At 45.0% G+C, this 22,413-nt stretch overlaps 1 protein-coding gene across 4 annotated transcripts; it reads right to left on the bottom strand.

The window, feature by feature from the left end:
* Positions 1 to 13: 13 nt before the first annotated feature.
* On the bottom strand, positions 14 to 22,103 carry MCM3AP (minichromosome maintenance complex component 3 associated protein). 4 transcript variants are annotated; one of them, XM_085584718.1, is made up of 28 exons: positions 21,312 to 22,103; positions 21,004 to 21,227; positions 20,295 to 20,373; positions 18,882 to 19,029; positions 17,687 to 17,817; positions 16,445 to 16,584; positions 15,960 to 16,157; positions 15,476 to 15,744; positions 15,135 to 15,297; positions 14,416 to 14,576; positions 13,701 to 13,945; positions 12,706 to 12,896; positions 11,344 to 11,444; positions 10,391 to 10,522; positions 9,656 to 9,769; positions 9,356 to 9,508; positions 8,749 to 8,946; positions 8,363 to 8,431; positions 7,508 to 7,642; positions 6,953 to 7,106; positions 5,578 to 5,836; positions 5,145 to 5,242; positions 4,000 to 4,390; positions 3,624 to 3,881; positions 3,170 to 3,299; positions 2,349 to 2,537; positions 1,582 to 1,732; positions 14 to 1,462 (listed from the first exon to the last, which is right to left on the bottom strand). In XM_085584718.1, the coding sequence occupies exons 1-28, from the start codon at positions 22,084 to 22,086 to the stop codon at positions 1,304 to 1,306; spliced, it is 5,415 nt and encodes a 1,804-aa protein (XP_085440844.1). In that variant the 5' UTR covers positions 22,087 to 22,103; the 3' UTR covers positions 14 to 1,303. The 4 variants fall into 4 exon arrangements, with proteins under 4 accessions (XP_085440844.1, XP_085440843.1, XP_021402950.3 ...); XM_085584717.1 differs by having other exon boundaries at positions 12,706 to 12,893; positions 17,687 to 17,883; XM_021547275.4 differs by having other exon boundaries at positions 17,687 to 17,883; positions 21,312 to 22,101.
* Between the last annotated feature and the right edge of the window lie 310 nt (positions 22,104 to 22,413).

Raw genomic sequence — 22,413 nt, forward strand, 5'->3', positions numbered from 1 at the left:
AGAATGAGGCACCTTTCAAGCCGCTAAAATTTTTATTAGGTACAAAATACAATTTACAGCAAATAGTATAAGCCACGCTCCCAAAGCTCTGTTGGGTTTTGACAGCTGAATTTCATGTAAACATCAAAAGCAGAGCACAGGCTTCCCTTCACATAGAATGAGTTAAACAACAAAACTAAGCCAAAAAAAAGCACATGGAGCAGGAACGGCCTTAGGCACACCCTTTCTAATTTAAATTTATTTCAACTTAGCATTAAGCTACTATTGCTATTTTGGGTTTAAGAGAAATACTACAAATGAAATGCTATTTTAAAAAAATGTAAAACTTCTGTTTTGGAAGGCAATTGATAGTTTCAGACTACTGAGGATTTCAACTTCGGTTGGGCACGCAAGATAATCAGTTTAGTGCAGTAATTTATATTCAACCTGGCAGAAGGCTCTGTTTGAGAAAAATTGGCTGATTTTATAAGAAAAAGATGAACTGTATAGGAGTACTGCAGACATGAAATACATCTTCAAATTATTTGCGGGAAATTAAACCCAAGCCAAAGGCCTTCAACTTCCAAAAGTTTTTAAATGCTGGAGAATGCAGGCTATTTGCTCTTCCAAAAACAAAGGAAAATTGTTTCTCCATAGCTATTTACTGTAGACTGAAGGAAGAATCCTGTTTTCCAGCACGACATGGAATCTGTGGAATAAGCACTTCACCTAATTTTAATGCTGAAAACATTTAATAAAATAGACCTTGGGCCCAGAACAACAAAAATTCTTCTGGATTTGCACTGAGCAATAAGAAGTACAAAAATCATGGCCAAGTGCTGCTCCAACTTGAGAATGAATGTTTTGACATTTCTAGAAACAATAGGAATTTCAAACCACAGTGCTGCTGCAAGGCAGTTCTTGCATGAAGGAAGCATAGACTGACATAACATTTCAGGGACTGTGGCTATGGACAGAAATTGCTCCAATATTCCCAGGGGTCCATGCTACCCTACAGCTGAACCTGATGAAGCTGTGTTTACCCACAATTAGAGCTGGGAGAAAGAAAAACCACCACTGTCATTTAAGGCCCTCCAAGAAAAAGCATTTGAATTGTCTCTGTGCCTGTGGAGCAGAAAAGGAGGGAGTTCCAGACCATCCATGACACGCTCACCCTGTGCACTTCAGCCATGAGAAAAGGGCCCAGGCCCCATGGCTGCTCCATGTTCTCATCCCAGGAGAACAGCTGCTTGTTCTGGAACATGCCGAGGAGTGCATCTCTTCAATCACCTGGACCTGGACTTCTTTCATGTCTCAGCTTTGCTCAAATGTCCACCATGTCCACCAGAGCAGAGAGGTGGAGCTCAGAGGCAGCCTCAGCCTCCTTGGTGGCTCTGAGGAGCTGCTGCAGGTGTTTGAGTCTGTCTGACAGCGCAGAGCTTTGCTCCATCTCTGGAATTTTGTGTTTCTCCTGACTCCCAGCCTGGGCAGAAGGAAAAGAGATGAGACTGAGACTTTCTCCCAAGGTTAATTCCCACTACAGGTTTTGCAGCTACTGCACTTCTTAGAGCTTTAGTTTAGCTCAGAACTGCCTTCTCTTACCTCTTGAGCAGCTGACATGGGACTCTTCACCAAGGGGCAGGTGGCAGCTGGGGAGGAGAGCAGAGACTGAGGGAGGTAGAGAGGAAGACCCAGGAGATCCTCAAGGGGCTCCATATCCTCAGCTAGATACTGGTGCAGCTGCTCTTCAAACCTGGATGGGAAGGGCAAGAGCACCAGTCAGATGACAGGCTTTGTCCCTGTAACCAGTGCATTACACTAAGGTTTTTTGGATTCAGAAGTATCTGATCTCCACAGCCATATTCAAAACAGTCTGTTGTGCCCCACTGCAGCTATCAAAATTCATCACAGAGGACTGTGGTACAGAGAGGAGCTACACAGACTGAAGATACTCAACTTATGGGAAGGCAGAAGAGACAAAAACCCCCTGGACTAACCTCAAAAGATTTAGTTCTTCATCTTTGTGATCTTCATTGCTACAAACTGACATCCCAGAGAGGACTTTATAGACACTTGTGACACTGGGGGACACACAGACCACTGTACTGCTTCAGTTCTGGTGGCATGACTGACCACAGAGCTTCCAACCATTCCTGAGAACTCCAAGAATTTCTACCATCCTGGACTGTTCCCCTGATGCGAGCAGGAAATAGGAGGGAACTGCCCCGATGCTTGATGAAATCACATGGAACTCAAGACAGTCTGGGTTCTTTTCTAGCACAGTTTAACTTGCTATTCCATAAAAGTCACAAATGGTTTACAACCCTAGGCTGAAGCTGCAAGGAAAATATGCTGCTCTGGGAACTTACCTCTTGTTTTCTATTTTTTCCAGTTGTAACTGTGCCAACAGATGCTGCTGGGCCAAAGACGTGTCTCTGAATTGATCTGTACTGGGAACACTCACTTCCTGACCTGGCAGCATGCCAGAGTCATACTGACCTGGCACCATGGAGAAACTGTAGGGTTTCTTATAAGACTTGGGATATTTTATCTTTGATCTGAAGAGGGGAGGAAAAAAACAATAAACAAAACCACATGAATTGGTATGAGTGTGTTGATTTTTCCCTCTCAGCTTGAAGCTTGGAAATAGCAGGGAGTGAGAAGTAATCATTTAGAGAAATAATGCCCTTGTCCCAGGGTCCAACACAGCACCACTTGTGCATGGGATTAGAGGAATTAATCAGACAGGAGCATAGGATTCACCCCAAACCTCACCCACTACAGAACAGAGCTTCAGCTAAGCTTCCAAGAGGGAAGAGAATGGCTGCCATCTGATCATGGCTAGGGAAGTGAGCTAGACTTGCCATCTCAAACACTTTAATGCCACACAGCTCTAAGGCATCCTTCCCCCTCAACCTATCATTTTCTCAGATTCACACTGTTTTCCCACCATGCTTTGCACAACTCCAAAGCCTGAGCAGCAGGGTTTTTTTTGGCAGAAGTTTATTTCTACACTTTCAGCACTCCCCAAGCAATCCACTTCTCTGAGAGCTGAGTAACCCTGTACAAATAAAATCTACTTCCTACTCTGTTTCAGCACAGCCTTGTACATCATTTTAGGGAGATGTACACAAGAAGGCTCTGGGAGGATGCCAAATGCTACTTTTCAGCACCGTGCAGGCCACCTCACCTCTCACGGCCTTGCCGGATCTCCTCCTGTGTCCGCAGCCTGGCTTGATCCCATGAGAAAGGCACGCTGTAGTTCTCTAAGTGCCCCTTGAAGAAGTACACACGAATCTGACCATCTTTGCTTATAGCTTCTGTGAATAAACCCAAACCCAACGTTTATAATTTGCACAGGTTTTCTCCTTCGGAAGAAAAGCTCATTATTAAAAAGGCAATTTGGGGCAAGAGGAATTGTTCACTTTCAAGTAGATTTCAGAGTCTGGGACACTCTTCACAGGATCAAGTCAAGCCATAACCAATACTAAATACACGCTCCAACGGGAAGACACATGCAGAACACAGCAGGACCACAGCTGCCTGCTACACATCACTTGCTGCCATATGGAAAGGCACCACTGGCAGTGGATTAAATACCATCACAAAAGAAGCATCATCCATACTGCAGGAGGATACAATACCTGGAGCAACAGGCAGTTTGGGTGGTTTCCAGTCTCTCAGTTTATGATCAATACAGATCGCCAAGATACAATCCCAAGGGATCTCATCAACAGAAGGTCCATCTTCATCTGAGTTCCCAGTTGTTCTGGTTTTCCAGTTTTGGTAAGTTTTGCTCAACAGATTCTCCACCCGAGACTGGATCAGTGGTTGAGTGTGGGAAGAACTTGCAATCTGAGAGACATACTGAAAAATCATATGGCAAACAGGATGCCAAGGAGCTGTGGAAAAAAAAAAATCAAAGTAAATTGCAAGAATTTGTGACAGAACCAACACTGCACAGGGATATCTTGGAGAACAATGTGCTTCCAAGAAGATAATAGAGTGTGAAGTACCTACCACCTAAAGGAGGCAGATCTAGGTATGGGATCTGGAAGGACAGCACAGCCTTCCTCAGCCAAGCCAGGTGATCTGGCATGTTCCACTGCAGGTGGGGCAACATCTTGTTACCCCCTGCTTCTGAAAACTCTGTGACAGGCCAAGACAAGTCATAAAAGTGCTCTGAGGATGCCACATCTGACAGGAACTGCAGCACACTGTTGTAGAGCTCTATGATGACCCCAGGCTCCTGGGATGGCAGCCCAGCTAAATGCCTCTCCTTCCAGTCATGGTAGAAACGCTTGCCAAATTCTCCATCAATCCCATCCTCAATGTACTCCTGAAGGGTCTGGCTGCAGAGCTCAAGGGAGGCAGGACAGTGGGACACCAGCCAGCCTACGGCTGCAGAGACCTACAACACACAAAAGAGGGAGGGCTGGAAACTGCTCTGCAAAGGATTCAACCCTAAGTTTCAATAACATTCTTCAAGAGAATAGGCAGCAAAAGGCAAATAAATCAGGCATTATCATACTTATATTTACAACAATAATTCTCCAGCTAGGTGGCCACAAACTGAATTTCCACACAGCAAACTCAGGAACAAAGAAGAGGCTGTTTACATGAGGTACAGGTATGCAGTAAAATTCCCTGCTGCAGGATGCTGGTGTTGTTGAAAACTTATCCAGGAAAAATTGGAAAAATTCACAGAAATTAGCCCAGGGTGACTGTATTATGTTGGATCATGGCAGTCCTTGAAGTGCAGACCTAAGTTGTGAGGGTTTGTGGGGGAGCATCACTCCGGGCTTGTCAGGGAATTCCAGAAGATGAGAGGTAGAGGCATCTCAGTCATATCCACCAAGATGGGATAACTCTGGATGATCTCACAGCAGCACAACAGTTACAAATGGTCTTCAGCATTTTAGGACTAAGAGCTTGAGGATAAAATGGTTTTACCCACCACCAGCACTCCTCTGTTGGGCAGCAACACAGGCAGGGCAGAAGAGAGTGGGCTTAAGTAATCCATGAATTTTGGTCTCAGTGCAGTTTTCAGGTTGTTTTTTTTTGTTTTTTTTTTTTTCTTGTAGCAAATGCCACTGATGTCTGGTCAGTGAAAATAGAACAGTCACAAATAAGGGAAAATAATTCCTGCATCTTGCTATTCTTACCCTTCTGGTGGCTTCTAAGTCATTGACAGAGCCTGGGAGCTCTACAATGGTGTAGTCTGAAATAAGATGGGCTGAAATCAAGTCCTGGAGCATCAAACCTTAAAAAATAAGAAAACTTATCAGGTACACAGAATAAGGACACATGTCCTTGGGCCACATGCTCTGCATTACATTCACTGCATTGCTGCTCCCCTCCATCTCTGCCCACAGACTCTCAGGATCAAATACTGTTTGTGAAAGAAAACTGGAAGCCAAAACTGGTGAGCACTTAAGGCCTTAAGATTTTTAGGAAAGCTCTGGGATGCACTGTATTTCACAGCCTCTTGCTTTAACTGGTTACAGTTAAAGGGAGAGAGGCTGAACTAGTCACAACACTTCTACTTTGGGCAGCCCTAAACATTCATTGTTTCAAGACACAAAAACAATTACATACCATCTTCTACTTCTTTCTCCACAGCCTTCTCTTTCTGACTGGGGACTAGAACCACCAAGGGAATTATAGGGTGGAAAGGTTTGGCCTGAAGCAGCTGTTTCAGCTGCAGTAAAGCTGAAAGCCAGTAAACATCATCTTCTGCAATATCTTCACTGCTAACTTGGGGGGGCAGGAGAAGAACGAGGCCACTGGTCCCAAGCAAGTCCTTTTGTGTCTCAGCCAAATCAAGCTCCGAGTTAGAGAGCAGACCATGTGCCACCTAGACAGGCAACAAAGATGACAGCAATAATGTAGCTAAACAAAGCTATTTTCACAGCAAAACTGCAGTTTATTGTCACTGCCATTCAGCTTTGACATCCTTTTCCAGGAGCTCTACACAACCTAAACAGTAAGCTGTTGTCAGGCCAACATGGATGTGTCTGATAGGTGAGCTGAGCGCTGAAGTGCCCTTCAGCACCTGCTTTGGGATCAGGAATTGATGATTCATGTTCTACTACTACAGGTATTTCTCAGCTGATTGAAAACAAAGAAAAAAAATCCACCTTTTTTCAGACCTTTTCAACAACCCTCTATCCCTCTGTCTTAGGTTGGAAATGCAAGATGTGGCTATGTGGGGGTATTTATTCTATTGCCATCTGTTAGACATGGGGTGTTATCTTCTGTTAATTGGTCCATGCAGTTTTCTTTATCTCCTCCATAACCAATCCTTCCTCCAGGAGATCTCTTCTGTTCATGGGCCACTGAGTGTCACTGCATGGCTGATAAAATTCCATCATCCCACTGTGAGATGCTCTGCTCAGGGGGAGGAGCCAAGCACTCCTTCCTCGATATAATCTGAGATTTGGAACACCACAGTCAGGCTTTTCCCACTGGATTCCCAGAGGAAGACCAGGCCCATCTACACCACCACTGGATCTTCAGAGGAAAACTACCCCCTTCTACAGGATCATAGCTTTAACAGAACCACATCTGTCACTCCAGGAAAACTGCAGCCACCATTTAATCAGACTGCTATCAGTACCATATAGGGTAACCAACAAGGTACCAGGTCATATTCTGTCAGTGTTATTAACTGCATTTTATTTTTATATTTTCTTTTATTTTTATTTTTTTCCTAATAAAGAACTGTTATTTCTACTCCCATATCTTTGCCTTAGAGGCCCTTAATTTCAAAATTATATTAATTTGGAGGGAGAGGGTTTGCATTTTCCGTTTCAAGGGAAGCTCCTGCCTTCCTTAGAGGACACCTGTCTTTTCAAACCAAGACAACCTCCCAGTATCATCTCCATCCATCTGACAGGACACAACATCCACTGAAAAAGAGCCCACCTTGCTCTTATAGCCTATTAGATATCATTAACTTGTTCTCACCTACCTTTATACATACACTGACTTTAATGCTTCTGGTCCCCTGCATGCCAAGAGAACTAAATAACGTCAGCGTTTGAATTTTGCCTTCTGTATGTGAAGCATTTTTCTCACCACTTCTGTGTCCCATAAACTTGGCTTTCAGCCAATCCACCAGTATCCTAGCAAACAAAAAATAGGGCTTTGGGGGGTTTTGTTGTTGAAACTGGCATTTTAGGGTTTTAGTATCAGCACCTCTAACATAGCATAATCTATCATAATCCTATATATTTAGGTTATTATAAACAGACCTAATAAATAGCTATATATTTTAATGAAATTGTCATCTATCAAGGTTTAGTTTTCAGTATGAGCAAAAGTAATTAAACAATGTTGAAAAATACAGATCACTGTAATAAATTATAGCTATATTGTTTAGAACACTCTGAAGGAAAAAAAAAAAAGCTGGAAATCTGACATGGTACAGGAAAAATTACATCAAGGACTGTACTACTAATCTTCTAGCTAAATAAAAGTCTGCCCTGTTTGAGAAAGGGACCCAGCAACCAACTCTTCAACATACCTATTGGGATCATCCTTGGAATACTCATCATCACTGGGCAAAACCAAGAGCACCTTCCAAAAAACCTGTTCTTGTTGAACTGGAATATGTTCCGTGATTAACGAGACAAGATCCAGGGGAGTCCAAGCTAAATCACTTAAAGAGAGACACAAGAACTGGTGAAAAGTTCCACCTCAGGGCTCTTTCCTAGCTAAGGAATGTCTGTCTTGCACTGACAGTTACAACATTGTAGTGTATTGACCAGTTAATTCTCTGGATCTGTTGCTCATCCTTCAAGAACTGCAGCTGCTAAACCTGACACATGAGCCTTACTCTGGAAATTTCAGGAGCTTATGTGTACTGCTTCACTTCCACACTGATTCAACACACACCCAGGCCAGGAGAGCATAAGGAGCCATGGGAAGCCAGGTCTTCTGCTACAGTTCAAACATCTCAATCAATATTTTCCAACCACAAGCCAGGTCACCGATAGCTCATTTACTCTTCTTCCCCCAGTAGCCCATCCCAGGCCCCATCCCATCCAGGTACAAAGTCACACCCCATAATACCCATCAGATCCTTAAAATTACACCCAGGAGAACCATCTGACCCAACGCCTTCATTAATTTAGTGGAAGGTGTCCCTGCCCATGGCAGGGGGATGGAATGAACAAAATGATCTTTTAAGGTCCTCTCTGACCCAGATCATCCAATGATTCTGACCTTCCTGCTCCCCTTATTCCAAAATACTCCCAGAAGCAAGGCTGCAAGCAGGCATTCGGCCATGGTTAGCCATACCTTCTGGCCACTTCTGGTATCTCTGGCACATCTGCTGCAGCTTGCTTCTAAAGAAAACAAGAACCAAACCCCAGCCTACCTTACCAACTGCTGGTAGAAGTGCTGAACTTTAATTTCATGCACTGTCTTGTTTCTCAGGAAGTTCAACCTGGAAACGAAATATTATTTGCTGTATATTTTATGTATATGCGTATAAGTATGTGTATAAAACACATACTTTAAACAAATGTAAGAACACTGAGGCCTGGGAAATATTACAGAGGCCTCAGAATGTTGCTGATAGCATGAGAATTTATTTGGATTTTCAGTCTTGGCCATGACATTTATGGAGGAAGTATTTTGGAAGCTATTTAAGAATAACCAGTTCTGCAAACCAACTAACATTCACAATGAATGAATTTTTGATAACTCATCTTCCAAAAATCAACCAGATTTCCTACTGATGCCACTGGAAGCATCCCTTACCTCGTGCAAGAGATTCCTAGCTTTCCTCCATTCCCCAGGTTTACAAATCTCTTGCACAAGTTCTCCATGGCTATAGGCCACTCTGCACTGGGGGACAGTGCTTTCAGTTGATGTTTGGAATCCAAGCCACAGGGAGCAGCTGGAAATGCCCTCATCTGACGTTTCAACTTTGTCCGAGCTGCCACTGCTTCCCTCCACCTTTGGAGAACAACAGATAAATAGGTCCCATTCATGAACTCTTCTGCAGACCTCTGTCATCAGATATTTTTATAATGAACACAACGACCACAATACACTGAGCATATGGGCAGGAAAACCAGTGATCAGCAGAAACAATGCAAGGATAAACTACTACAGGTTTCTAGACGGAATGAAGCTGGAATCTCCTACCAAGCTCATTACCTGACTACAACAAGATGTGATCCCCTCCCCACATAATTTAGCAAAGGCTGGTACTAAGACTGTAAGGTCTACCTTTATCATGGAGATAAGACAGAAAAAACTGTCTCAAAAAGAACACAACCAGACAGCAGTAGTTCCATCTCTGTTAACTGCTCCATGCCAATGTTCCCAAGTGAAGCAGCCATGTCCCAGGGTGGTAACTCACCGTTTTAAGTATTTGCAGAAACACTGGAGCTCCTGAAGCATTTCTTTAGCAATCTGGAAAATCTCATCCTGCAGAAAGAGCTCCATGAAGTGGCCACACACTTCTTCTGAACACCGGGCAATCCGGGCTTGCCAGTCTCTTTCTAAGGCACATCTGATTCCAAATAAAACAAAACAAGACTGCTAAGGTGAACACATCCAGCAAATGCCAATTCAGTGGGCAAACAGGGAAGTCCATTACATGTAGGAAACCCTTGAGAAAGCAAACTACATGTACGTGCATGCAGCACATTGTACATACCTTAACTCATTGACTGAAGCTTCTTTAACACTTTCCTTTATTACTTCTTCCATTAATTCCATACCCAGCAACTGGCTCAACTGCTTTATTAACTCTTCTCTTTCCTGCTTTTGTCTGGGAGGACAAAGAAAAAAATTACGTTGGCAAAAATGCTGCTTAGTTACACAAGCACTACATGCCGTGCCAAACAGCTAATTTGCCTACAATTATTTCCCACTATCTCGTTTTTAAATAAACAGCTTTGCATAGAGCCAGGTTTCCCTCAAAAAACACCTTAACCTGATCTAGTGAGTGCCATCCATGACCATGGCTGGGGCTTGGAACTAGATGATCGTTATGGTCCTTTCCAAACCAAACTATTCTAGAATTCTATTTATTCTTACCCCAATAAGCTACAAACAAGTAGCTCATTCAGAAGGAAAAGCTCCTGCATACAGCAAATGCATATCCCTCTCTGGAAGCTCTGGGTAAATAAAAGTTCCTAAACTTCCCACCCACCATTTTCACCATGGCTCTGAGGTGACCAAGATGCTAACCTGCAGATCACCTGACAATGCAGAGGGGAACCCTGCCTGTACAATCCCAGGGGAGTTCAAGGTGAGCCTGTCCTGCCACCGTGGCAGAAAGACATGGGCCTTGAGCAGAGGCACAAGGACTCAGGCTGGCACCAGCTGTCCTTACGTTGTCTGGGGTCTACCCAGCCCACTCTGCCCCACAGCCAAAGCAGTGCCTCACCTCTCCTCCTCCACTCTGCGCCGTTCCTCCTGAACACGCTGCCTTTCCACACTGAGCATGTTTCCAGCCACTTCTCTAAGGATATCCCCCATCACCACAGTCACAAGTTCCTCAACGGTGGCTTCTGAGGCACTGTGCAGAAACAGCAAATCTCTTCTCAAAGCCAGAATGGTTTCATTCAAAGTCCCAGGTCTATACTTTTCTCAGCCACACCTTGCTCTCTGTGGTGGGCTGATCCAGCCATTAGCCAAGCACACACACATTGATACTGGCTCACTCCCCTCCCCACACTGCCACAGGGAAGTAGGAAGAAGAAAGGAAAACCCGTGGATGGGAATAAATACACACTGTAATACAGAAAGGCAAAACCCCTACTCCCCCATTAAGCAAAGTAAACGCAGCCAGTCACCACTTCCCATGGGAAGAGCAATACCCAGACAGTACCCAATCAATGTCCACCCTGAAAGCCACAAATCTCCAATTTCTCCCTCTAACCCAGTTTTATTGCTGACCATGACATCACAGGGAATGGACTTTAGTCAGCCTGGGTCAGCTATCCCCATCCAAACAGTGTTTGAACATCAACTGTTTGGGTCACATCCCACATCTATGACTCTACCAACTGCCCTGGAGAGGAAATTTATCAGAATCAGAGAAGCAGCCAGATCTGGACTTGCTCCTCTTCTTCCCCTTTGGGCACCTTCCATTCCACGACAGGGGTTTTTAACCAGACAAAGCTTCCAGAGGTTTGGGTCAGCCTTCCCTTAAGGCTAGAGCTGGGATGTGACAGACATCTGAAGAAAGGTCTGCTTTCCCTACCACTGCATCAGTAACATGGTCTCCATCACAGACCTGACAGTGCTTAGTGTTACCACCTTCACACATGGTGCTCCTATGGCAAGGGGCAACTTTGGGGACAGACTCCAGGAGAACCTGCAAGAAATGCTATTTACCAGATAGCAGCAGTCACATAAGCTGCTCCTGCTCTGCCCACTTCTCTGCACTCTCCTTTGAGGACATCATGCACAAGCCCATCCACCACTTCAGCAATGTCCTGTAACACAGCAGAGGAAGCAGCTGAAACAAGCTGTGGTCCTTGTCAGGAGTAAGCTGGGAGGAAGACTCTCCAGCCTTCCTTAACTGACTGTAATTCACAGCAGCATCTGTATTTCTGCTTACAAACTGAGCCAACTTAAGCAAACACAACAGCCTGCAAAATTCAGAAATTTTTAGACAATCTAAAAGGTTAGTAACAGCCCAGAAACAAAAGCAGATTTTTGTACTAAATGTGGGCAAAGCAATTCAGGAAACCATAACTGAGGAGAGACTCCTATTTTCTTACTTTAGAGTTCCATTCTAGCTGATTTAATTCCAAATTATCAGGTCTACCCTACACTGAAATTTGCCATTATCTAGACAGAATACGACAACTGTACTGTACAAAGCAATGAGACATTCGGAGACTGGTTCAGCATCAGCATACAAAAACCTGTGTGGGAGGGAGAAAAACAGCACAGGTAGACGGGGTACACATTGCTGGGGGAGATGAAATAGGAAGGCCTTATAAGTACGATTGCCTAGTGGGGGATTTGGAAAGTGCAGAGAATGCGAGCCAGATTGAGATGAAAACGAGTTTTGAGATGGTAGACTTTGGTTGCTAAGCATTGGTGGACAGTAGTGTAGCTAGTAGAAGGTAACTCCCTTTTTTGACCCACAGACAAATCAAAGGGTCAGATAAAGTGTTCTGTCTCATTCCTCAGAAATGTAGAGTTTTTCTTGCACCTGCAACCCTCCCCTGAAGTATGATGTATCTGTAATCCCATTGGTCCAAAGTACTTTTCCTCACCCCCCTCTGAAACCCCCTTGATAAGGTGTCCCCGGGAGGAAAAGCTCCCTTCTTCTCTCCTCTTGCCCTTCTCTCTCTACCCTAGCCCTTGCTCCAGCCCCTTCTCCTAGTCCCTTGGACCCTCTTGTAGAACTCTTTTGCTATCTCGCCCTACCCCACTCCCTGGGACCTGCTTTGAGCTGTGGCTGGCAGCTCCGAGCAGGGCCCCACAATAAATCATATACCCTGAGGCCTGACTCCAAAGATCTTTCATCTCCATCTGTCCCGACCGTCCAGGACCCACCCTCGCTGCAACACATTCAAGACCCAGCATTAATGGTCATGTACCCACAGCAAGAAACTTTAGTCATGTCTCATTTGACATACCTGCATGTTCCAGAAAAATAAAATACCCTAAGAACTTGGTTATCTTTTGTTATAGTTCACAGATCTTTCCAAAATATTTCCTGATGAGTTTAGATTTCCCTACCTCATCTGAGTAACCAGGCTGAGGCTTTGAAGGGGGAGGCTCAGGCTGTGCAGCAGACTGGGAGATGGGCTGTGCAGAGGGCAGGACTGGCACCAGCTGATGAGGCAACAGCGAGGGCAGAAGATGAGATGGGGACTGGACTCTTGCTGCTGTGGCCTCTAAATCCACACCTCTGCTTTCCACTCTTCCTTCTTGGGAGGGAAAAGGAGAAAAAATAAGGAAATCAGATCAGTCACAAACAGAAGCAAATTTTATCATCAAAAAATGGCTTGTCTGATAAAACTCAGCGGGTCGTAAAATAAATCTAAAAGAGCAGTTTGTTGCCTTAAAGTGATAAATATAACATAGAAATTAATTTACATTTATGAATGTTTTATACAAAACATTTAAACATTTAATTGCACATTACCCCCATTACCGAGCACACGTATTTCCAACAAAGCAACTGTTTTAAGTCAGGCACACCTGGCACCTACACACACTATCTGTACTTCCAGCAAAGACAGAAAAGCACACATTCAGCTAATCTGAAAACTAACATGTTTATACACAGAGGCAACAAACAGCTGCAAATAAAAAACATGCAAACCGCAAAGGGAAGTTTGTTTTCTGAAGTAGTTGAACATTTGTTATTTCCACTTACGTTGGCAAAATTTGGCTCTATAGAGAATTTCCTGAATTGGGAAATACATTTTATTTATTAGGTTGTTCTTGGTTTTTACAGATACATAAACACACCTCAGTAACCTGGTCCAGTTGAAGGTGCCTCTGCCGTGTCGGGTGGTGGAACTTGATGAGCTTCAAGGTCCCTTCCAACTCAAACCATTCTGTAATGCTCTTGAAATTTAAATTCTAATCCTTTCATTACATTTAAACTGCCATGCAGTTTCAATCTCTGAGCCACCAACAGCTTCTGCTTTGTACAATGAACCTGCTTACAGAGCTGCCTTGAAACTGTATTTAGAGCAGTACCTAAACTGCAGGTTTGCTCTCACCTGTTGCTTCCACACTGGGTTTTTGGCTACTGCCAGCCTGATCCAAGGAGGTGCTTCCACCAATGTACTTGTTCTGCCCATTGAAGCTGGACACAGGCACATGGTGAGGCACTGGGGGCAAGGGCCCCCCATTCACAACCTCGCCAACAGAGACAGTGAGCTTCTGGCTGACAAACAGGGATTTCCGTGGTTTGGGCAATCCGTCTGGCTCCAGAAAAGCTGAGCGATTCAGCTCCACGTAACCACTGGGGAAAAACAGAAGTAACAACCAGGCATATGTCCACAAAGCTCCAGTAACCTACAGGCTTTCAATTCTGAAACTCATTGGTTTGAAACAGAAGGTTGACACGAATAGATGACTAACTGGCATCTTCAAAGGTTTTTATCCTTTCCCAGTCTCTCAAAACTCCCAAGTTTGGATGAACACACCTTACAATGCATGGATTTTAATGGCAGACACTTATCTGTGAACTGCTGTCCTCCAACATCCTCTAAAAGTTGGTTTGCACTGTTCAGCTTCATCCCACCCTACAGGCATCACCATAATGCCAGTTTCCCATTAAGTACAACTGTGTCCTTATTTCCTATGGAGACTCATCCCCTGTTCTTGGCCCATTCTTTCTCTGGTTCCAACGTTCAGGAGCAGCTCGCCCACATTATGCCTTTGTTTGACAACAGGCTAAATCCCCCAGGGCATCACTTTCCTCACACTTACCCATCTGATACACTCAGGCCATAGTAACTTATAAAATCAGTTGCTTCCTCACAGTCTTTGAACAGCAGCATGCGGACAAGGTGGTCCAAGGGAAATGCTGTACTTCTCTGGGTGCTCACAGTGTAGGCAATATTGAGGGATTTGAGACCATCCTTACGAATCTGGGGGAAAAGAAAAAGCCACATAACTACTAGGAAAGAACTCAAACTATAAAGCATCTAATAAATGTGAGAATCACGTTTAAATACACCGATACTTTGTCATCAAGTATGCACACAATTATTTAGAGTTGCAACTTTCTTTTTAAATTCTACTCATTTGCTTTCTGGTTTCTATCCCTCTTTCATAATATTTGTTTTGAGCATATCTTTTTGTGATTCTTCTGCAGAAAAAACACCTTGCAAGGTCTTCTGAAAGTGCAGACTCACATTTCTTTGCAGGACTCTCAGGCCTGCTTCTCTGCTACCCAATTGTGTTTCTGGGAAATATTCATTTGTACACAATTACAAGAAAAAAAAAAAAAAGAGCATTTCAGTAAAAAAGAGCCTTTCATATCACAGCAGAAGGGTCCTGAAAATTTTTAAGACTTCCAAAGAAGTAATAACAGTATTATTTTTATGGCTCAATATCTACTAAGTTTTCTGATGATTTCCTCCCAAATCCCAGACTGTCTTACTCATTAAATAATTTTAAAAATATCCATCTGTTTTTTTCCTCACCTGGTTGAAGTAACAATGTAAGAGACAGGCATTCAGATAGGAAGCTGCTTGTACAAGCTTGAAAAACCTCACAAAATTGTTGCTGTTTAGTGCAGCAAAAGCTTGAACTGCAAATCTAACTTCAGGTGAGTTTCTAACCTCTGGATGAAATTGCTGAACTTCTCTGTGGAGACAAAAGACAGGAAAAAAACCTTTGTTTCAATATTGAAAAATCACAATTCAAGAGCAACTTGTAATAGCACGGAATTAAAATCAGGAGCATTACAATTTGTCTCTATTTAATTCTAAACTCAATTCTTCCCAGAGGTAAAGAGAGAAAACAAATGATGTCTTCTTCTCACCTGAGAATATCGCCCTTGTTGAGATTCAGCAAGACATTATAACCTTGGAACTCTGCTTCACTCTTGCAGTAAATCCCCTTGTTAGCTAAGTCCTGATACATCTCCTTCAAGCTCTGCAGGCATTTAGTCATGTTCTCATTGTTGATTTTAGCATCAAAGGAGGACATGGGCTCTTCACACAAGTGGTGAGCACAGTGGATATGAAAGCGAGTGCACTTCTCAATCAGAGACACCATCAGCGGGTTGCAGAGGTGTTGCTGGGTTATATCCTAACAGAATGAAAAAGAATGCATTTACATGTATTTTTAAACTAGTTGAAGAGTGCAGTCACCTGGCGCTACCTCTGGAAAACCCATTTCACTGTGCTTTGAGTCACTCTGCAATTCAGAACATTTCAGCAACATTTGCTTTTTGCTTAATTTTTTTCCAGCCTGATGGGATCTTTTGCTTTTTATCGCCAAACACCTATATCCACAGTGCTTACCTTTCTAATTCCACGAGTTCTGTTCCAGACAAAGTCATACCATTCTCGGTAGTTTCCTTCTCCTTGATCCATAATATTTGTCACTAAATAGTCCATGGTCATGCTCAGCACCTCGGAGGGTCTGAGTTCATGGGGCAAAGGTTCCTCCTGATCTGCTGAAGACCTGCTATATTCCTTGATTGCTGCTGCATGATCCACCTGCAAGAGGTGAGGAAATGAATAAAAACCTAAGTCTGTACAACTTCCCAGCAGTAAAGAGGATTTCATCCCACCCATGCCTTTAACTTCAGTAAGGAGATGACTATTGAAGATGGACTTAGTCTCAAATTCATAACCTTTAAGACAATATATAGCTATAAATAATTACATATAATATGTAATTACAGCTTTAGAATTTTTGCACCAGAGTTACACCTGTAATCAGCTAAACAATACTGACAGCTCCAATGAGCATCAGACATACTGATATCCTGGCAATCTCATACCTTATCAGTTCCTAGAAGCAATTCAAAGATGCTGAGCTGGCTTCTTGTCTCCCTCATGTAACGCTCTTTTTCAGGACACATATCTGGGCAAGTGCCAACAACAGTTTTTGCTTTGCCAAGATCAGTCCTTTTTATTCGAGCTAAAAAAAAAAAAAAACAAACAAAAAAACAAACCACAGAAATAATTGAGCAAACACTAAGCATCTCTTGGGTTTTGGGTTTCCTTCCTTTTTTTTTCTTCACAATAACCTATTACCCTGATGTGCCAAAACATGTACCCAGATTTTGGTACAGTCAGAAATGGACAAGGGTGGATTCTCCCCACTCTGAGGCCTGTCCAAGTATTGTACATACTTTGAGTTTCGCTGAAAAGACTGAAGATTTTAAAATACACCCTATGTTTTCTGTCCTAAGGAACAGCAATTTCAAAATTCTGCACTGAGCAGACAAGAAGTCTGCCAATATTAAAAATAAGATCTTAAATTAGAAATGGGGTCAATTTTGAAACTGCAAGAACAGCATGGAAGGTGTTACAACCACCATTGTGAAACAAAAGGACATCTCTTGAAATAATTCTCAGCTGTATAATAGTTTGAATTTCCAATAATAGTTTGAAACTGCAAGAACAGAATGGAAGGTGTTACAACAACCACTGTGAAACAAAAGGACATTTCTTGAGATAATTCTCAACTGTATAATAGTTTGAATTTGGAGAAAAACTAGAGACACTAGCACAAGTTGCTTAGAGAAGCTGTAGTATCCCCACCCCTGGAAGTGGATGGGGCTTGGAGCAACCTGGGATAGTGGAAGGTGCCCCTTACCTATGCCAAGGGGATGGGACTGGATGAGCTTTAGGGCCCCTCCCAACTCAAATAATTCTGTTATCCATGGCTCTATAAAATGCAGTTAAGGCTTTGAGTAACCTTCTTTAAAGAGTCTATAGAGATGCAGATCTCTCTATGTGCCCTTCTTCACAGAAGATGGACATTCCACCCTTCCCTTTACACAAGGGAAAGGGAAAAATTGCACATGCAATAAGTAGAACAGATTTGTGTGTTTTACAAGAAAAAAAAATACAGAAAATAATACACTGAGAGAGTATTTTACGGACTGTTCTACATTAAACTCTCTTTTAAGCCATTTCCATAACATCACAACAGCTTTGCCACAAAACCCAAACACTTCTTTCCAGCAGAGAAAAAGACAACACACTCACTTTTTATGTTAATTTATACTAATTACCTTGTCGCATGATTTTGTCCCTCTGGTCCAAAAGCCTGTATCTCTCTTCAGATGTCTCAGCCACCAATCCCACCAGGTTACTGAGTGATGACAGCGAAGCCCCCAAGCCCTCCGAGCTCTGCCCTTCAGAACTGGAAACAAACAGCTCTGCTTCAAACTGCAGCGTTTTTCGAAGGGCAGGCTTCTTTGCTGGGGAGCTAAAGCAGAAGACTTTTCTATTAACAATAATACATTAGTGCATACCCTGGTCTTAATCAGTTCACTGTTCATTAGGATACCAGCATCTCTTTAGAAGAGTATTTTGTTCACAGGGAAACATGAACAATGTATGGATGTGCTTCGCTAACACCAGCCCCAGGGGTTAATCTGGTTAAATCTTCAGCACTACCCTGACAATGCTGCCAAGAGTTCTGGCATTGTGGAGAAAGTCCTAACAGAAAAGGAAAAGAGACCATACAGGCAACAAAAATGGATGAGTCTTGTAACATTTGCAACACTATGGCACAGTAGTTTGTATTTTAAGTTAGGAACTGGCTTACTAGAGACAAACCCAATGTGTTTTCTACAGTAATAGAGATTATTTAAAGATTTTACAGGGCCAAGTAGAAACCTGTTTTTTAAATCAAGGAATACTGATTGCTTCACAACATATTGCTAATTTTACAGTTATATGATTACACACACCAAATTACTTTTGTCAGACTAGACAAACCATTGAGGTATGATAACGATGACAGTCTTGTCACTTCTGTGACTACCACAAACCTGATCACTTGAAGTGAGACAGTAATCCAAACTACTCCAAAAATGAGACCCTCATTACACAGAGCTCTAATTGCCTCCAAAGGAAACTGCTTGCTTGAGAAGCTCATTGAATCACAACCACAAACAGTGTCATTACTACTCAGTCCTAGCTGGGCTCAGTACTGTTTGTTCGCTTCCCTCATGCCTCATACTACAGGTGCTTTTACAAACAAAATCTTTTGCTTTCACCAAAATAGAAAACCCTAATATGCCATTAGGAATATCCTTCCGACAAAGCGTGAGAGCTGAGTGCTTCTAATTCAGACAACTCAGAAAAGAAGGGAAGCAGCCTCCCTGAAGATAATGTGACTGTATTTGGCACACAGTGACCACCATTCTTCTCCAAGCTCCCCATTTTCTGCCAGATGGATTCCCAGAGGATAGGACATACCTTCTCCCAGGCATGACACTGCTAGCAGAAGATCTTATTAAAGGTTTTCTAAGAGGGGAATGCTGATAGCTTTGCTCTTCACTGCTTTGCCTTCCTTCATCTTCACCTGCTTTCTTCTCCTTGGATGAAAATTCTCTTTTTGCTGGACCTGAAATTACATATAAGTATGAAACCAGGTACCTGCCAAGTAGTTTAAGCAAGAGCTCTTTCTTGACTCCATGGAGGTGGTGATGAAAACTGAGACTCCCAGTTTTGTACATGCATGCAAAACTTCCACATCAACTTGCACTAGGAGCTGTACCAAGTTTCCACCAATTGCTATCAAGGTCATTGTTCTATAAAGAATAAGCATCTTTCAAGACAATATTACTTAGCAACAACAGTAATTAGCAGTAAATGAAGTCTAATCCTCAACTGAATCACAGTTCTTTCAGGTTTACGATATAATCCACAGGTCATAACTCCCTATGGGATACGAAATCCATTTCACCTGCATAAACCACAATTACAAGTGCTCCTACTGAAAGTACTTTTTTTCACATATCCAAGCTTAGACTCAGGTTGGCATGAATTAGCACCAGCAGGAAGGGAGAATTTCTTCTTCCAGAGACAATTTTTCCACCAGCTGGATTTCTTGAACCCTCCCAGAATAGTTATTTCAGAATGCTGCCACAGACGTAACACCATGATAAAATGACATTAGCAAAGAGGCAGCCCTAGAGCTGCTGCTTCAAGATGTTAATTCTCGGGGAGACAACTCAGCAACTATTTGTCTTCTGGGAGGCAAGGCTGTGGTTGGTCAAAGCTGAGGTGAACCATCCATGTGCTGGCAGCTAAAGTGCACGCACAGGCTAGGCTCTCACAGGCACACACACTGCACTCACGGAGCTAAAGAAAGGGAAGTACTTGACATTGTAAGTATTTCCTTGGAGACTGAATAATCTCCTCTTGCCCTAATACCAAGCAGGGTCTGGAATCCAGGTTTCCCACTTCTAAACTCTGTAGGTTGTTCTCTTTTTCTTTGGTTCAAACGCTGTCTAACTATTGATGCATAGAACAGCAACCTCAGCAGACACGGCAGAGAACCTCAGGACACTTTCCTTAGGTTGGTTCTCAGAACCTTCTCCTGAAAGCTGGAAGTCCCCATCCCAGTCCATGATCTGTGGCAGGGAACAAGGCATTTAAGGCATTTCAGATTGGATTTTCTTACACCCCCAAAGAACATCCTACTTCTGGACAGAAGCACAAGGATGAACATCACCATATTGCTATTGTATGACTACATTAAGGATTCAACCATGGTATCTCCTACTAAGAGATAATTTAGGTATCATCCTCAGGACATCAGGGAAAAAAAAGAGCAGCTGGCAAGCTACTTACAGATCATTCAGTAGTCTGGGAACACAGACTTACTTGTTTTCTTCTTTTGCCAGAATGTTACTATGTCTTTGTGCAACTCTTTCGCTTTTTTTCTGGCAAGAACTGCAGAGGCCTGAAAGGAAACAAACGCAGAGCATGGAAACCTATTGGCATCGTAACACCCAAACACGCAGCACAGTTTTTGCCACAGAAACATTTATCGATTCCCAAAAAATTCTGGTTGCTGTATTTTAACTTCAGTTAAGACTTACATGCAATCAGCTGAATTGTTCTCCACAAAAAAACTGTCGCTTTTCTACAAACAAGAGTGTAGTTTTCATTAGTGCTGGACCGACCCCAAGTGCTCAGATTTAAGTCTTTCTTCATACTATCATAGAATGGTTTGAGTTGGAAGGGACCTGCCATTCAGCTACAGCCCCCTGCCTTGAGCAGGGGTACCTTCCACGAAACCAGGCCGCTCCAAGCCCCATCCAACCTGATCTTGGACATTTCCAGGGATGGAGCAGCCACAGCTTCTCTGAGCAACCCGTGCCAGGGCCTCATCACCTTCAAAAAATTTCTTCCTAACATCCTCTGTTAGTTTATACTGTTTCTCCTTGTCCTCTTCCAGACTGTCCCTATAAAAAGTTGGCTTCCCTCTATATTGTAAGCCCTCTTTAGACACTGTAAGGGGGTCTAAGGTATCCCTGGAGACTTCTCCAGGCTGAAAACTTCCAAGAGCTATGCCACTTCTGATACTCACGTGATCAAAAAAGTGGAGAACAGCCATTTTTTTATTACGCCTGGTCATGATCCGCCGAACTTTTGCGAACTGGCCGAAGTGTTTTTCCAGCACGGTCCTGTCGTTGAGGTAGTCCGGGATGTTCTTGCACTGGACAGCCGTCAGCTCGGCGGCTGGCAGGCCCCCCAGCCCCTCCGCGCTCTCGCTGCCGCGGCCCCGGCAAGCAGGGGCGGTGGGGGCCGCATCTGTGACGAGAAGGAACACGACACGAGTCAGCAAGCAGGGAGACACCGGGCGGCAGGGCTACTCCCCACCGGGCTCCCGCCCACCTTCTCGGGCGGGCTCCCGAGCCTCGGCCGGCGGCGGCTCCTCGGCAGGTCCTCGCTCGGCCTCGGGAACGTCCCCGCGCTCCCGCTGCTCGCGGGCCTGGCTGCGGAGCAGCTCCTCCAGCGTGCGGCCGAAGAGGATCCCGCCGCGGGGCCGGCTCAGCATCACCGCCCGCTTCTCCGGCGGCGCCGCCGCCCGCCCGCCCGGCGCCGCCGCCGCCCGCCGCGGCGAGCGCTCCCGCTCCTCCTTCCGCTTCAGCCCCTTGGACGGCGGCTCCCCCGGCTCCTCCGGCGGCGCCCTCACACCTCTCTCTTCCGGCCGCCCCAGAGCGGCGGCGGGACGTAAGAACGAGAAGGGCTCCCGCGCCACCGCCGCCTCGGGGCCCGTCTCAGACGCGAAGGCGAAGGGCGACGAGAAAGCAAAGGCGGTGGGGGCAGCCGGGCCCTTCTCCACCTCGCTGCCTGACGCTGGCTTGAAGGCGGCGGCGCTCTCGGGTGCCTTGAAGCGGAATTCGGGAGCGACGAAGGCACCGCCGCCGCCACCCGGCGCTTCGCTGGAGGTCGGGAAGCCGCCCAGGCTGGTGGGCGGCCTGAAGCTGAATCCCGCGTTCCCCGCCGGGGCTGGAGCCTGGCCCAGCGCGTAGGGCGGCGCGAAGGTGGCGGCGGGCGTAAAGGGGAAGCCGGCGGGGCCGCCGCCCTGGCCGAACACGGCCTGCTGCCCGAAGCGCAGGGGCGGCGGGAAGGAGGGCGGGCTACGGAACGGGCCCCGCGCCGACATGGCTGCGGAGGCCGCCCCGGGCCGCCGAACGGAGCGGGGCCCGCATGCGCAGTGCGGAGACGCTCCAGCCATGGGGCGGGGTGGGGGCAGTGAGGGCGGGCGGGGCTCGGCGGGAGACGGGCGGGAGCAGCCGCGCGGCTGTGGAGCGGCCTAAGTGGGCGGGCGTATTAACGGCGGGACAGGAGGCGGGCGGGGTCCCGGTGCAGGGGGTGGGTCTCGTTGAGCGGGCGGGGTCCCGGTGCAGGGGGTGGGTCTCGTTGAGCGGGCGCGGTCCCCGTGCAAGGGGTGGGTCTCGTTGAGCGGGCGGGGTCTCGTTGAGCGGGCGGG

Source organism: Lonchura striata, chromosome 7, assembly GCF_050655825.1.
Source record: "Lonchura striata isolate lonStrDom1 chromosome 7, ASM5065582v1, whole genome shotgun sequence".
NCBI classification, from domain to species: Eukaryota; Metazoa; Chordata; class Aves; order Passeriformes; family Estrildidae; genus Lonchura; species Lonchura striata.

Excerpts from the sequence above, each read along its gene's own strand:
- MCM3AP (XM_021547275.4), bottom strand. The coding sequence starts at position 22,086 with ATGTCGGCGCGGGGCCCGTTCCGTAGCCCGCCCTCCTTCCCGCCGCCC. Across the intron at positions 17,884-18,881 it reads AGTGTCATGCCTGGGAGAAG|CTCCCCAGCAAAGAAGCCTG; the intron begins GTATGTCCTATC and ends CTTCTGCTTTAG. Across the intron at positions 5,243-5,577 it reads GGAGAAAGAAGTAGAAGATG|GTTTGATGCTCCAGGACTTG; the intron begins GTATGTAATTGT and ends TTATTTTTTAAG.